General features: G+C 31.1%; 4 protein-coding genes across 10 annotated transcripts; 3 read left to right on the top strand and 1 right to left on the bottom strand.

Moving 5' to 3' along the window:
* Positions 1 to 2,228: 2,228 nt before the first annotated feature.
* LOC109603634 (uncharacterized) lies at positions 2,229 to 3,192 on the top strand. The gene is made up of 2 exons (XM_020020130.2): positions 2,229 to 2,416; positions 2,598 to 3,192. Exons 1-2 carry the CDS (start codon positions 2,331 to 2,333, stop codon positions 2,983 to 2,985), a joined length of 474 nt encoding a protein of 157 aa, XP_019875689.1. The 5' UTR covers positions 2,229 to 2,330; the 3' UTR covers positions 2,986 to 3,192.
* A 144-nt stretch (positions 3,193 to 3,336) lies between these two features.
* On the top strand, positions 3,337 to 12,192 carry LOC109603992 (ATP-sensitive inward rectifier potassium channel 11). Of its 7 annotated transcripts, none has more exons than XM_049962005.1 (10): positions 3,337 to 3,533; positions 6,824 to 6,995; positions 7,051 to 7,224; positions 9,904 to 10,018; positions 10,077 to 10,220; positions 10,270 to 10,698; positions 10,810 to 10,951; positions 11,007 to 11,231; positions 11,309 to 11,338; positions 11,466 to 12,192. In XM_049962005.1, exons 2-10 carry the CDS (start codon positions 6,913 to 6,915, stop codon positions 11,642 to 11,644), a joined length of 1,521 nt encoding a protein of 506 aa, XP_049817962.1. In that variant the 5' UTR covers positions 3,337 to 3,533; positions 6,824 to 6,912; the 3' UTR covers positions 11,645 to 12,192. The 7 variants fall into 7 exon arrangements, with proteins under 7 accessions (XP_049817962.1, XP_049817965.1, XP_019876063.2 ...); XM_049962008.1 differs by having other exon boundaries at positions 6,812 to 6,995; XM_020020504.2 differs by having other exon boundaries at positions 3,338 to 3,533; positions 10,270 to 10,686.
* On the bottom strand, positions 12,178 to 13,586 carry LOC109604004 (G protein-activated inward rectifier potassium channel 4-like). The gene is made up of 2 exons (XM_020020512.2): positions 13,261 to 13,586; positions 12,178 to 13,202 (listed from the first exon to the last, which is right to left on the bottom strand). Exons 1-2 carry the CDS (start codon positions 13,290 to 13,292, stop codon positions 12,227 to 12,229), a joined length of 1,008 nt encoding a protein of 335 aa, XP_019876071.2. The 5' UTR covers positions 13,293 to 13,586; the 3' UTR covers positions 12,178 to 12,226.
* Positions 13,587 to 13,723: 137 nt separating this feature from the next.
* Positions 13,724 to 14,896, top strand: LOC109602991 (ATP-sensitive inward rectifier potassium channel 12). Its single transcript, XM_020019442.2, has one exon. It carries the CDS (start codon positions 13,919 to 13,921, stop codon positions 14,858 to 14,860), a length of 942 nt encoding a protein of 313 aa, XP_019875001.2. The 5' UTR covers positions 13,724 to 13,918; the 3' UTR covers positions 14,861 to 14,896.
* Positions 14,897 to 17,306: the final 2,410 nt, after the last annotated feature.

The following is a 17,306-nucleotide window of genomic DNA, read 5'->3' as shown; positions in this document are numbered from 1 at the left end:
CTAGGAAAATACTATTGCATTGACAAGTTTGGTGCACTTGTTTAAACACAGCAAAAGTTTTTAGGTAGGCATTTTTACGTTACTATGCTTGTTAACTTAAAAAGCATACAATTTGTTGTCCCTCCAATAACAGCAACAAATCTACACCAGCAAGTTCTATATAAATAATTCCAATAATTCCAATAATTCCAATAATACCATTGATTTTGTTATACATATATACATATACATATATATATATATATATATATATATATATATATGTATATATATATATATGTATATGTATATGTCATGTTTCTTAAAGAAGAATATTTAAATAAATTCCAATTCAAAATTGATTAGTAGATAGTTAATTTTAAATTATCTATCATATCGATAGTGTTATTTATCCACACAAAACTACTCAAGCGGAGTATTATGTCATCATAATAGTTCGCTTCTAAATATAATTTTTAAAAGAGTTGATGTTAGTTTGTGTACAGTTGAAATTCGATAATTTCATGATGAATATTTAATATCTCTATAGAGAGAAAATATATATTTAATATTTGGTGATACTACAGTATTAGACCTTGGCCAAATAGTTGCAATTTTATATTGTGCCAAATATTTTGTAATTTTTTATCATACATTTGAATATGTGAAATGTAAAATAACACAAAAATAATTAAATAAGTTAGTTATTTAATTTGTAATAAATGTATTCAATAACGTACAATATAAGACTGCGGTATAATATAATATATTACTGTGATGGCCAAAAAATAGCATAAAAGTTTGGAAATTAAATATTTCGTAAAATATTATAAAAAATACATTTCAATACTCTAAACGTCCTTATTCTTAACTGTGGAAATATTACTTTAAACGCACAATCTGATTTGGTTGGCCAAAGAAATAGCATTCAAATATAGTTATTGCTGTGATATGACAATTAACATGAAAAATCAAGATCTAAATATTGTTAACTTTATTAAAAGCTTAAGATGTTATTAACAAATATGAAACAACACCCTTAATTGAAAATACCATAAGAAAATGTTTTGCAAAAAAATCAACTCCTTTTATAAACAGATGAATTAGAAGACTCAGGAATACATTCTTTTCTCCTGTGCAAATAAAAAATGGATTAATTGAAACATAAAATGTCAGATGTCCAATGAATTAATAAAAATTGCAAGGATATATTTTGGTAAAGAAACCATTGATATCAAAAATCAGAATATTCAAACAAGAGTAAAGTTTCCATAAAAATATAATAAATATCCTCCAGAATTTTGGTGAAGAGTATTTTGGAGTGATAAATCAATAGAATATGATCAAATGGTAAACAATAGCTTCGTCGTCCTCCAAATAAAATTTTGGACTTCAGATACATTACAAAAATTTTGAAATATGGGCAAGGAAACGTTATGATTTGGAGTTTCTTTTCTTGTCATGGTATAATATTATTACAAACAATTATTGGTAATATGGATCGTTTTGTATGTATATATTATGAGAGATATAATGGAACCATTTATCAGCGATAATTTATCAGTTACATAGAATTTTATTCATGATAATGTCCCAAAGTATAATAAACATATTGAAATTTTCAATTTGCCAGCGTAAAATACAGATCTAAATCGAATTGAAAACTTATAAAACGACATGAAACCTCGATTAAAACATCATCAAATTTATTATTATTTGGTTATTAATTGAAGAATCTTTGAATTTGACCATATGCTTTTTACGAGTTTATTTTTTAATAAGGTGGTCTATAGAATAAACTAAATAAAATAGCACAAATTATCTTATTAGTATAATATTCCAATATTGCTGAAAAATAAGATAATTTGTTCTATTCTTGATACTTTTTTCCATAGATTACTTAATTAAAAAATAAATTCATCAGAATTTTTCAACAGAATTCCAAAAAATTACCCAGTAGGTTTTGGTTCTAGTGATATTTTGTCTATAAGTACATACTTGCTTTCATATTGAAAAAAAGGTTTGATAAAAACACAAAAAATATAAATTTTATGAGGGTATCCGCTCTCAAATGGACCAAACTATAAAAATTATTACAGTAGATTTTTATTTTTTTAAACTTCTGAAATATGTTCCAACCTACAATAAAAGTGTAATTTATACTTAAAAACAGAAAAAGATAGATAGACGGCACTTAAATAGATTGCAGCGCAACCTTTTAACTAGAAAATGAAACTATTCCCCTTCATTTAACAATTTAGTGCAATAAAATTCAAAATCGAGAAACTGTCAGTTATCACATTTTTCATTTTTAAATCGTTAATACAAAATTTTTCAAAATTTCGCCCATAATGTATGCACCGATGGCCCTTTACTACAATTATTTCAAAAAAGATAAGCTTCGAGATGAAACTGTGCCACCCGGAAACGATTTAAAGTAAGTAGTAAAATCATATTGGTTGTAAGTTGTCAATAGTCCATCAAAATTCTTCTAAAATTAATATTTTAAGCACGCAATAAACACTATACAACCACTGACGTCAATCCGAAAATTGATTTATGGAATCCACTTTCGTTCTGTTTAAAACCATCCAAATTTAAACCAACATTATTTACAGCAAAACAAACTCAAGCTTATGCTTGGCTTTGAACTCGGGCAGCTTCAACCCGGGCATTATCCTTAATCAAACGGCGGACATGTGCAAGATCTACTTCCTCCACAGCAAGGAATCGATAGAAGTCGCTCGCAACAACATCCTGGGTAACCTGTTCGTGCTCAAGGATCGCGAGGTGTCCTATAGGGAGAACGGACGCGTTTACGCCGGCAAGATCATCGGCATGGACAGCAAGACTGGACGGGGAAGTCCCAAAAACTTTTTGATAGAGAAGCCGACCAAGGAGGCTGCCTGGGTCTCGATGCCCGATATCTTCTTGAGCCAGAGGCAGTACAAATCGTTGGTCATGGACTCGCCTCCCAATTTGGATAAAACCCGGAACATTGATTGAAGCTTACCTATTATTTTTTAAATTTTAGTTGATTTTGACAAATGATGAAATTTTTATTTAGATTAGCTTTCCAAATTATAGTCTGAATTGTTATTACAGGTACAGATTAATAACATATACATTAAATTGTAGAATAAACAATTATGAATAACCATGAAATTACCAGTTTTGTGAATCGAAATTAATAAAAATAATCTATTATGATAATTTGACTGCATATTCTTTCTTAAAACTTTCGTTGCATCATTGTCCGACGAATAACGAAATTTGGAGTAAGAAACCGGTCGTCAAGATGCGTCAGAAGGGGGAACGAGAATGAATGGAGCGTCACGTGTCTGGTAGAGTACCACATGTGCACAATTGGCGAACATTCGCGGTGTCGAACGGTTCGTGGCGCCGCGCTCAGATAATCATCCCGGTTCGTTATTTGAAAGTGATCCCGCCATGGAACGTGTTCAGTTCGTTAGAATGGACTTGTGCAAGAGAAATAAACACTTTATGGTGCTTAATTCGTTGTGAGACATCGTATTTCCTGCTGTGGAAAACAGGTAAAATTCCTTGAGGAATGTTCCGGTGACCCAATTGGTAGGTCCCGAACGTTCTTATCTTTCGGGGGCACGACTAAAAATAACTACAGTTTGATAAGTTATTTAATTTTTTGATTCTTTGCTAGTTGTTCGAATAGTACCACTTCAATGCGTTGTCATAACAACCGTTTCAAGGAAAACAATTTACCATGTTTTTGAGTGTTTCCTTTATTCTTTTAAGGTTAAAATCCGTTAATTAACCATGTGATTGTGGTAATAATTATTTTCATAAATCACATGTTTGTGTTTCTATTTAGTCCAGTGAATCATACGAAATAAACAGAGGCAGGAAATCTAAAATCGGATTTTCTGGAAGAGTGAACAACAAAACTAATACCAGTGACTTGTAATTGTATTTATATTTTTAACTAATTATAAAACAGTGTATTAATAGGATCATTGTAATTCTAAACCAGATCTATATTTAACTAGAGTACATTTAAATGTACTACTTCAACTATTGTTATATGATCATGTAACAAATTTTCAAATTTAAATATGTTCAGAAATTAAGAAAATTCATTTTTGTCACTTAGGGTATAATTTATTCTGTCAATCTTCAGACTCAACATAAATGTGTAAAGTTTTGATTAATAATAGTATTAAGTTAAGAAAAATTGAGAATTCGTAGATATTTTATATGACTAAAGTAGACTCTTTAGATGATAAAAAATACATATTTATTTTAAGAAAAATTTGATCTGTTTAATCTCATTTTAATTAAAAACGTACAATGTGACTGAGTAAAATTTAGTTAATATTAGTAAAGCTTTACACTTTTTAGATGATAAAATTATATAAAGGTTAATGAATATTAATAAATCTTTTTGAGAATATAATCTTTATAAATTACCAGTGTAAGTGGATAAAAATACAAATTTAAGTCAATAGTGTATGAGAAATATTGAGGAATCGTTATTTTACTTGTCACCAAAGTACATAATTTGATCTGTATAATCTCATTTTAGTTAAAAACATACAATATGAATGTGTAAAGTTTAATTAATATTAATAAAGTTATTTGAGAATATAATCTTTATAAAATACAACTTTTTAGATGGATAAAATTTTAAATTTAATTGTTGAAAACCCAGGAAAAATTAAGTTTTGTGACAAATTTCATCTATTTAATCTCTACCGAATTAAAAAGAGACAATAAAAATATATAGAGTTTAATTAATATTAATAAGGCTCTTTGATAAATTTAAGTCAGTAAGATTTTTTCTGTTAAAAATGTAATGTAACTTTTCATTAATATTAATAATACTTTGCTAATTTAATGTTGATAAAATATAAATTCTTACTTGGATAAAATATAAATAAATCAGAATTATATAGATAGATTACTATCTTTACTTAAAATTTAAAATATAAATAAAACCGAGTAAACATAACTTCAAAGTCAAATCTCCAAGTACGTCGAGTTATTTTCGTTAAGATATTATATCTAATTTTTTTAATTTAAATGATTACCTGGCATAAGATAAATTATGATAAACCAGCTAGGCGTGATTTTTTTTAAATATCGTGATTAAGAGTTAAATCTAATAATGATGCGATTACAATGAAAAAATAATTGACACAAAACACAGTAACTATATCGTGCAATTTCGCCTTGGAATATCAGTGACAAACCAGGAAATCAATTTACGTTTCTAACGGAAACACGTTGATAAATTTTGCATTTCATGTAAACCACTGAAATAGGAAACAGATCTGTTTTTTTAACAAGTATTTTTGGAACGGTTCATGTAATTTAAGTGAGTCGGTTTCGATAAAGTGGTCTAGTCTGAAATAGAACAGTTATAACTGTTTCAGATCGACAATGTTTCAATTGTAAAGAGATAAAACAAACAATTCTGTCACAAATCCAAACAGACATATCCATTATAAATAATTCATAGTTGATAGGCACTTTATGTATATTGGCGCCTGGTCAATTTTTCTAAAATTTCTATTTCAAATCGATAAGTTGTACATTATGATTGTATCAGTTATTTTTATGAATAATCTATTTCAAGGAAAAACTAAGGCGCCAGATAATTGTAATCTATGTCTTGTTGCATTTTTTTCCATTTCTTGTTACATCATTCCATGTTCATTTATTTGTCTGTGTTTCAAAGGGGAAATACGTTTATGCAACCCATCTTAAATTTAGATTTGGGATTCCGGTGATATTAATATGCTTCTAAAAATGTTATTTTACTGGAAGGTCAAAATTCCATTGAAGATATCTAAGAATTTTGTAATTTTAATGGAAAATCCAGTATGTTTTTATGAGTTTCAATCATTATTTGAATAAATATTATGGATATGTCTAAGTTTTGTAAGTAGATTAATGGAACATTATTTTGATGTTCTTTCTAAAAAATTTTTAATGTTCTATTAATAGCTGTTTTTACATAATAAATAATAAAATTACATGATTCAAGGTTTAAATAACAAAGTGCAGTGTTAAAAAATAAAAATAAATTGGCAAATTTGAAAATTAAATAATTATATTATTATCTTCAACAGCTGAAATAATTTGGTCATTAACCCAAATTTGAATAAAACGAATCTGTCATATAATAAATATGTTGTCTGGCTAAATTATTATACAATTGCAAACATTCTGGATTTAAATTAGTGTAGGTGTTAATTTCCTGTTAAACCAAACGATTTTCTTGTGTCAAAATAAATACAGTTAACAGAATAATGTGCAAAAGTTAAAGAAAATGTCATTGACACAATTGTCCAACAAACCACTGAAAAAGGAGCGTTAAATGACAATTATGAATTTTAAACACATCTAATCAAAGTCCATTAATCATGCCACGTAATAAGGCAAATTTCCTCTGAAAATGGCACCTTAATTGAGGAATAAGCAGAAAAAATAACATCACACGTACGTTATTTGATTTTCAATGGTATCCTGCGACATCAACCTTTAATATCTTCATTTTGCAGTGGCGTACAAATATCAAAATTAAACGGCGCATTAAAATTAACATTAGTTAATTATCACACACGATATAGAAATAATTGTTATTGTATGGTGATTGTGCTTCCAAGGTTTTACGTCGCGTAGCATGAAAATTTATATTACATACCGTTGTCACAGTTGGAAAATCGAAATCCATCAAAATACCACCCACAACTGTTTACGTCATACTAATTAACTAATTATTTTCGCAATTGTTGTTTGCACTGATTCAGATCAGATTTTATTATGCGCTTTCATATATATGTATATATAGGTATACTTTTAGGTTCGATCTGAGTGACAAACCAAGAAACATTTCTGTGATATTAAAACAAATAAAAAACTGTGATTCAATCAGCACTATGGATCAGTGAGATGCGCAACACCCAAGTTATGCAGAACGAGTATCGCGTGGAAAACGAGACGAAAGGCGCTAGGAACCGGGATCAATTCCAAAGGTGACCACAAAAAATCCGTGTAACAATTTATAACTATTAATCCGTGTGAATTTAGGTTGTTGGGTAACAAGTCGGCACCGAATCTGATATTGAACTCTGCCCAAATCAATGGTAACCAGAAATTAGGAAACAGAAGACGTTCTGACAACAGTTTGTTGGGGTCCATCAACAGGCTCAGGCTCTCGATCACTGCCAGCTCGAAGGATGCCCCCAATCACGTTTGGAGCAGGTAAAGTAAAGAGTTCAAGGCGAGTTAGGGCATAAACGATAACTGGGTCAAGTGCGGAAAAAGTACCCGGTTGAAATGTTATTTTTGGCGGTGCATAAAATGCTAAATGCGTCCAAAAATGTTGCCTCATTAGCGAGATTTTAATTGCCTATTTAAATTCAATAGTTGGCGTAGACTGATTTAGTCCTCCATTTTTATTTAAGAAAAATTAAAAACAAGGAGTTAATCAAATCAAGAGTTAACAAAATAAAAAAGCAAATGCAAATTATCTAATTATGATAACTTATATTTAGTTTTTAATTTTAATAATTTATGTTGCAATCAAATTTATTATTATTATTTGTGATGGAAACAATTTTTCCCTTACTTCTCTACTAGTATTTTAATTTAAGAAAACATTAAAACAACTGTGACGTACATTTAAATTCTCATTTGTGTTTGAAACAAACTTTGATTTGGTTAACTCTTTGCTTTAACGTTTTTTTAATAAATTAAATAAAAATGATAATGGAGGAGTAAATCAAGATTTGTTTCCAGTATCAATAGGAGATAACAAAATTAAAAAAGGGAAATGTTTTAAATAGTTTATATTTGCATTAACGTTGTTAGCTCTTCTTTGTATTAGAAACAAAATCCTGATTTACGTACGCCTCCACTATTATTCTTATTTAGGAAAAACTATAACTCTTGCAAGCTTAACGCTCCTTTGTTAGTTGTACTGGAAACTTGATTTACTATTCTATTCCATTATTATTATTTTGACAGATCGCATAAACAGAGAGTTAATCACTTCATCACCGATTGTGAGCCATATGTCATACCGACGTCATGCGAAATTTATTGGTAGCAAATTGTTCGAGCGTGTTACCTGCACGACATATGGCGCTTTCATATTAAAATAATACGCGACGATTTGTTTTAATTAAAATAGAATCGATGTCGCGAGCCAAAAATTCATTTGCACTTTAAACGTCTGGTAAATATTTTCGATTTAGTACGCGACCTATCGCCATGATAACACGGCTCATGCAAAGTTAGTGCTTCATTTCGTAGATTCAAAGTTATTAACTAGAATTTTCAATTAGTATTTTATCGGCGCGCATAATTAAAACGGTGCGATTTTAACGAATGGTCGCTTTTACAACCTGCTTATCATGAATTTTAAAAGCCCGACCACGAAATAGCCGTTCATTGTTGATGAAACACAGATACAGTGTCGACAAACACATATAAGTGGTTTATATTATGTTTTTTTCACATAAACAAGAACCTACGTCAAATCGCGTGGTGCGATTAACAGTGTATTTTTAGTGGTTGGTTCCAGAGGCAGTGATTTGCAAAATTTATTTCCAATCCTGTACAAGTTTTGAATGCGGTCAAAAAACATTTTTGTATGAAAAAAGGTTGTGTACGTTGCGAAAGATAAACCACAGCATGTAATGGATTTAGATAAGCGTTAACATTAATCTCACCACGGTTTGAGATATAGAATTAAAATCAGTACGAAACTGCCTGTATAAAAGTACCGTACTGCAACAATGGTCAAAGAACAAGGTGACCATGTCATTGTAATTTAGCACAATCTTTGTTATCTTGACCTATGATTCGATGCATATTGTTTACAAGATCCAGAAGGTCCAGATTGGAAACTAGTGCACGATGTTAGAGATCAAACTAAACCGTCCGTTCGACTGTTGTGTTTTGTGGGTGATTTGTTGTCCCGTCCGCGTGATTCAGTGATAAACGTTGAAGGGGGTTGGTGATTCATGACTCCGATGGGGTCGATGGCGAATATCAGGAGGTGTCTGTCCCAAATGTCCATGCTGGCCTTCAAAGCCAGCTCTTCTGGGGAGGAAGCTTGGGCGCACACTTGGACAAGGTGATTTTTGAAATTTTCAAAACGAAATTTTCCTATTCAAGCTATAAATAAGTACGAAATCAACAAAACGATACTGATAATCATGTTGAAACATTTTAATCCCAAACTTATGATTGTTGATAAATAATTTGACGTTTTACTTTTAAATAAATTTAATTATACAAATATCAAACTAAATAACTATTTATAAATCGCATGAGTTTAGTTTTATCTTACAAACAAAAATAAAGAAAGCTAATAATCCAGGAATCGATACGAAAATTGATTAATCATAATTGGAATTAATCTTAATAAATAAAATGAATGTGATATTGATGTAACGCACAATATTTTTTTATTGACGGCAACAAGTGCATCGTAAAAATATAAGTTGATTTGCTGCCAACTATTTATAAAGCAATAGTATGATTGTTCGTGGAATTAAAATAGTTGGGACACTTGGAAACATGAAATTATTCCAGCCAAAACATAAACTCTTAGAAATTAAATATTAAATGTCCAACAACAAGTTTTTACAACCTTACACGTGGCAAATAAACATTATAATATTTGCGATGTATGACCTTAGAAAATCAACTCTACCAAAAAATTAAACACGGTAATGTTTATCTGAAAACGGTGTTTTTTGTTATGAATCACGACAATGTGTTTGTTTTATTTGCATACAAGTCAATAAGTTAATTAATATTAACCATGACTCACTCATACAATAACTTAAGATTTCCATATATTAGCAAGAACAACCAATGACGTCAGGTAGTAGTATAAATTACAACACGTGTTTTTAATCAATTTTCTAGATACAGGCAATCAAGGTTTAATGCAAGAAGGCAGAGGAAACGTGTAGTCTTCAAACATGGCGACTGCAACGTCGTCCAAGGGAACGTGGCCAAAAGACGTAGGAGGTATTTGCAGGTGATAACAAATTCCAATAACTTCCTCAACTCATTTTCAATGTATCGTTTCATTGTAGGACATTTTTACAACTCTGGTAGACGCACAATGGCGCTGGACGCTAGCTGTCTTCTCCCTTAACTTCCTCCTGTCCTGGCTGTTGTTCGCCATCGTCTGGTGGCTAATTGTGTTTACACACGGCGACCTCAACCAAGAGCACACGGTAATTATCCCTTCTTAAGCAGTAACAACAATTATCAATTGATTTTTAGGCTGGCAACGATACGGAGTTCGTGCCTTGCATCACCAACATCTACAGCTTCACATCCTGCTTCCTGTTTAGCGTGGAGACTCAACACACGATTGGCTTTGGCGGCCGTACGATAACAGAGGAATGTCCCGAGGCGATTTTCGTGATGTGCACCCAGAGCATTGTGGGCGTCATAACGCAGGCGTTTATGGTCGGGGTGGTGTTCGCAAAATTATCTCGTCCCCAGAAACGTACCCAAACGCTGATGTTCTCCAGGAACGCGTTGATAAGCCAGAGGGACGGGGTACCGTGCTTGATGTTCAGGGTCGGGGACATGAGGAAGAGTCACATCATCGAAGCGCATGTGAGAGCGCAGTTGATCAAGCACAAGATCACCAAAGAGGGGGAGAGTCTGCCGTTCTTCCAAACTGAACTGAAGGTAAGGGATAAAGTAAGTGCTGGGCGTGAGTATAATGCTTTTGCTGACTTATTACGAGCTGTTTGGCTTTCTCTTCGGAAAGTCTGACAGTGGTTTTCACAATTTAAAAATCGTATTGTTTAGGTTGGCGGTGATGGTGAGGAAGACAAGATCTTTTTCATCTGGCCCACTACAATTGTTCATAAAATTGATAAAAACTCCCCCTTGTATAATATGTCAGCCACAGATCTTCTGAGGGAGCGGTTCGAAATCGTTGTAATATTAGGCAAGAAATTGATTTTTATTGTATAATCCATCCATAAACCATAATTTTTTAACAGAGGGTGTAATTGAATCTACCGGTATGACAACACAAGCAAGATCCAGTTATTTGCCGTCGGAAATATTGTGGGGACATAGATTCCAATCTCTAATTCAGTTCAAGAAGGATTCTGGAGAGTACGAGGTGGATTACGCTCTCTTCAACAACACCGTGGAGGTGGACACCCCACTTTGCAGTGCTCGAGAATTAGATGAGCACAGAGCCATCTTCAACAACGATCTTGGTTAGTTACTTTGTATTTAGATGTTACATTTTTAAATGTCTAGAATTAAAATACATGTTCAAACATTTCCTTTACAGAAACTGACAGAAATTACTTGCAAATTAATGGTAAGATCGATGTCATATCTTGCCCATTAGTTGCTTCTTATTTTCGTTTGTGTATTTATTTTATTTTTGCTTATGTAGCGTGTCTATAAAACTAAATAATGGATTGATGAAGTAAAATATTTTTCAGATATAAGACCAGGAATGTTCCCCTCAATTCGCTCGCATTCCAGCGATACACTGTCCAGTATGGATTCCATGTCCTTGGACGATGGCCATATAGAAATGAAGCCCTGTCCCATTCCAGTAACTGTAACAGCGCCTGAAGAAACTGTTCCACTGAAGAATGGCAGCGCCATTCCAGTTTAGACGCTGCAAAAGTGTTGTTTAAATGTATATCTATCTAGTTATTTAAAGCGCTTAAATATTGTTAGGTTTAGTTAAATTGTCGCTGGTCGATGATTTCATAAACTACTTTTAAATGTATATATTTTGTATGATATTTCGTGGTATTCTATACAAAATATCCACATGGATGTTATAAATGCAAAAAAAGTATTATTAAAGTTAGTATGTTGTAATGCATCACAATTTTGGCTTGTTTCCTGGATAGTCGAATATAAAGGGCTGTGTGAAATTCTAAAAGGTGTTTGTGATAGCTATAAAATTAAATTATTGACTAGATTTTAATAAGTTTTATCCATGTAGACCATAATCCAAATATGTCCAATTTTACTTTTCTGATTTGTAATTATTTTTTATTTTTATACCTTATTTCTTTTTTATTTGCGTTGTAAGTATTTATTTTTATACCAGGTACTTAACCATAACCATTTTAGAGTGTAAATATAAGCGTTGTGTCAATTTTTGACCATCACTCACTAAATTGTATCAAAAATAAACATGTGTAAAACCTTTATTAGCTTTATTCTTCAAAAAAATTATTTCGAGTCATTTTATAATTCCTAAAATAGTATCAAACTTGGAAAAATCAATCTCAAACTCATTCTTATCCTTTTTAAAAGTTGTCATATTAGCAAACTCCCTCCCAAGAACAATATCCTCAGCTAAATATCCGGTCATATCTTGGGTAACAAGTCCGGTGCTTTGCATGATACCTTCCAGTACAACTATCACTTCAAATCTATCTTTATTCGTGCCGAAAATGTATCCATGCAGTGGTGATTCATTGGTGATCTTATGCGACATCACTAACGGCCAATTAAAGAACATGTTATCCTTGCAACCATCCGATTTTAAATCTAAAAGTGTTTGTTGATAACTGATAACGTCACCTTCTCTTGTTCTTGTATGCCTAGCCACATATACAGCTCGGCAAGACACGTTAAAAATATGATTTTCTCTAAGATCACCTATTCTAAATTTAAAATACGGTACCCCTTGATCCACTGTTAAGAGAGCATTCTTCGAGAACAATAATGTGTTCGATCTCAGCTTCGGTTTAGTCATCTTGGAGAAGATGATGGCACTCATGAACCCCTGTATGACCAAACCGATTAAACACTCCACTGCGTTGACGAAAATCGCCTCCGGACACTCGTCTGTGGTCGCTTTGATCCCGTACGCCACTTTGTACTGAGTTTCAATGCTGAAGAGTATGCAGGACGCGTAGTTGTACATGTGGTAGATGCAGGGAGTAAAATTCGATGATTTTTGCATTTCGGGTAGATGGTCGGACTCGAAGTCGCCGTGGGACTGGCAGATCAGCCAATACAATGTTCCGAAGATAAAGAAAGATGAAATGACTACAGATAAGAAGACCACTAGGGTTTCCGGCCAAGAGGCGTTGACCAATCTGTGATAGTCTAAGAAGTTGAGGACTGGCTCTGTGGAGGATTGTTGCACGTTTACTTTACCACTTGGTGATAGAACAAGATGTCCCTCTTCATCGCCCATTTGGACAATTCTAAAACGCACGTTTAAAAGTAAGAATTATACTAATTTAGTAATATCAAAGGACGTACTTATCTGTTTTTTGTGCTTGTTGAATGTCCATGACTCCACCCGTATGAACATAATAAAATTCAAGATTAAAGAAGAATTTTTATTTTTATATAGTACTGGTACTGCGTAAATGTATTAGTAAATATTTGGTTATAACCTTTACACAGACAGTTTAATACCGCTACCGTTGTGGTGGGTATTATGATGTACTTAATTAAATCAAGTCTGATAAAAATAATGGAAAATTTGTTGAATTTTCACGATTGTTTACAATGTATAAAAATACACAACGCACAATGTAAATTGTTAAATTATACTTTCTTATTACAAATCCGAATTATACTTAACTAAATAATAAATCCACAATATTTCATCTTGAAAATAATCTTTAGCAACACAATACGGTTGCTACTTTCACTGAAATAAAAATATTAACATAAAAAGGGTCAAAATTGTTATAACGAAGTGGTTTTAACAACAATCAGATACAAACTGTGACAAAAAGAAAGATAATCAGTATGCAAGAAAAATCCGGTTAACAACAACAAAATGAGTGACATGTTTGTAAAGGATTTGCAACTGTAGCAACGTGTAGAATGAAAATAGGTTACAGTTATGATAAAACATCAAAACGAAGTACATACAATTTAAAATGTGGTAGTTTTTAGTTAGCTAAAAATGAATCATCACAGAATCATCCGAAAGAACGGTCAGTGTAATATTCAACAAAACCAAATGGATTTTTATTGGAGCTACAACAAACTAATAGACTCGTCTTGGTGCTCCACCCTGTTCCTCTACTTAATAATTTTATTGTCGTCTTGGTGTGCATTTGGGGCACTCTACTGGGTGATATGTGATGCACACGGCGATTTCGATCCGAACCACCTGCCCGAGTTGCAAGAAGCCTCCAATCACACCCCCTGCATTTATGAGATGTACAATTTCGCCTCCTGTTTTCTGTTCAGCATCGAGGCTCAACACACGGTGGGTTACGGAATCAGGGCTCCGACCGAAGAGTGTTCTGAGGCGATTTTCGTGAACATAATCCAGTGTATCGTCGGTTTTATAATGCAAGGCTTCATGGCCGCCATCATTTTCGCTAAGATGACGTTGCCAAAGTTTCGCAGCACAACCATGATGTTCTCGAAACGTGCCGTTATCACCACGAGAAATGACGTGAAGTATTTTATGTTCAGGATCGGAGACATTAGGAAGAGTTACGTGTCTAATCCGTCATGCAGAGCGTTTTACGTGCACACAGAACTGACGGCAGAAGGAGAGACGTTGAAGGGACAACAAAAGGAGTTGAAGCTAAAAGCTGATGGTTGCTGTGGTGATTTTTTTTTCAGTTGGCCTTTGGTGATGGTACACGAAATCGACGAGCATTCACCTTTATACCAATTACAAACCAACAAAGATCAATTCGAGATCGTGGTAGTTTTGGAAGGAGACGTTGACAGTACCGGTCAAACCACGCAGGGCAGGACCAGTTACACGATCGAAGAAATCGTTCTCGAAGCTAACTTCGAAAATATGATGTCTATTAACAGATATAAAAATGGGTATGAGATTGATTTTTCTAAATTTGACATTTTAATACCAAAATATGGGGAATAAAATTAATATTATTTGTGGTTTGTTTCATTTTGTAAATTTGTGGTTTATGTAATTAACGCTAATTTATTATTTGATACATGTACGTTAAAATCCCCAACAACACATGATGTTTCATTATTCGTTTGAGTTTAATTTAAAATATAGCCTTGGCGGTTAAAGTTGATAATTTATCTTATAAATAACAAATTTACCAAACACCTTTACACAAGTGGTTATAACAGATAGGTATTTAGAAATTGTATTTTAAAAATGGAATAAAAATCCAATAAAATACACACAATAAACATTTAAAACAGGATGCAATAAGTAGTAAATAATTGCTCATAAAGACTAAATAAAATCTGTTTCGAGTGTGCAAATAATACTATGGTTATTACTTATTTATAAATAATCGTGACTAACTTAATTGATGTGCTGAACATTGAATTAATTTATTACCTTTAAACTTGAAATTATCGATGCCAAGGTCGATTATTACATAAATAGGAAGAAATTTATACTAAACATTTTATTTATTGTTGATTCAAAATTTTTTAGGATAAAATTCATTTATAAAAATATATAAATGTCAGAAAAGAAAAAAATGACGATAAACTAAAATATTTCTGCGATATGTAATTATGTGATATGAACGTTTAATAATTTGTTGCGTATAGGATGAATGAAAAAATTATATAGTTGTACTTTCCGATTATTATTCAACCTTCGATTGTGCAATTTCATTAATCATCTAGAAATGGAAAATAGTTTTACGTTTTAAATAATACAGTTAACAAGTTACTCTTATGCATTTAGGTGTTAAACTTGTTAAATTGTTCTAGTTTCTTTTCAAAAAGTTATATAAATTGTCTTTTAAAAATAAAGATATAGAAAAAAGGTTGTAATAAAATAATTATAAAGCATTAAAAAATATTTTACGTATATTTATAGCTCAATAAAAACTATTAAAAAGTCTTTTTATTAAATGTAAACTTTTTTTATAACAATTCCTATAATTAGGTTAAGAAATTTTAAAACGCATTGCAAAATCGTATTTGTCACACATGGGCCAGCATTTTTCTTATTGTTAATAGCGTATATTATTCTTTAAATCTTTTTAGTGTACAATAATTTGAGGTAGTTATTATTTAATCCCTAGATTTACGGTATCTCTATTGTACATAAATTGTATTTAAAGCATACCCTCGTGTACAAACAGTCACGTAAAACATGTAGTGTGCCCACCCGTAAGCATGCGGGGGTCGGTAGTGTTGTTGTGTAGTGATGGTGGGCATGCGGTCTTCAACGTGTTAAAAAAAATTTCGATTAATTTACACCTCTTTACACTACAAACCAAATAGCAATAAATTTAAATATAATGACTAAAACTGTTAATAAATTTTTGTTGATTTTAAATATGTATAACAAAATTAGAAAAAAAAGAATTACTTTAAAATATTAAATATGTTCATAATGAAAATTGAATAAAATTGAAAAGTTATTCTAATAATGATTGTAAAATAAATTATTTGTATTTTTTATTAAATGTAAACATGTCATATCAGTTTTTAGATATAGGTAAAAAATACAAAACTGTTTGATTAGTTTAATAATATTTTAACAATAAAGCAAATAAGTTTAGATATAAGAATTAATAGTGTATATGTAATTGAGTTTTTATTAATTTTATATATGTAAATTTAGAAAAAAGTATAAAAGACTTAACAGTTATTGGTTGTGAAATAGTATTTGTGTTTATTTTAAAATTTTTTTGAGCAAATTAATTTCTTTTTCCAAGTTGAATGAATTTTTAAATAATAATTATAATTTTCATTTTTGCATTTATATTTCATAAGAAATTTTTTGAACTTCACTATTTTTGATTTGATTTTAATTTACGTAATTTGAACCATTTTTTTAACTTTGTTTTTACACTAGTTTACAGGGAAAATATACAGGGTGTTTCGTAACTTATCCGACAAATTTTAATCACATACTCGCTGTTGCATAAGTAGTTGATTTATCATATATTTTTTAAATATATATACAAGGTGTTAACAACTTTTCCGAAAAATGTTAACCACATACCCACTGATACATAAGAAGTTCATTTTAAAAAAATATGAATATGGTTAAAATTTTTTGTTAAATTGTGAACCACTTTGTATAAATCTTTTTACTATTTGGGTGTGGTGTTAAAAAAAAAGCATAAATGGAACTTCAATTAAACAAAGATTGAATTAAATTCTATTAACAAAAATGTCAAAAAGTCCAATTGAGTTCAATTGATTGATTTATTGAATAATTTAAAGAAATATTTTATATTTTATTTAAAATAATTACACTGTTTCTACATTTATTCTTTTTGTACCTAAAACAAAATAAATGTGCAAAGTGGCTGCTCACAAAAATATTACACATTTAAAAAATATATATTTATTAAATAATTTAGTATAAAAAATATTCA

This window comes from Aethina tumida, chromosome 1, assembly GCF_024364675.1.
Source record: "Aethina tumida isolate Nest 87 chromosome 1, icAetTumi1.1, whole genome shotgun sequence".
In the NCBI taxonomy this organism is placed as follows: Eukaryota; Metazoa; Arthropoda; class Insecta; order Coleoptera; family Nitidulidae; genus Aethina; species Aethina tumida.
Note: the sequence above shows the minus strand (reverse complement) of the source record. Positions and strands in the feature narration are given on the sequence as shown.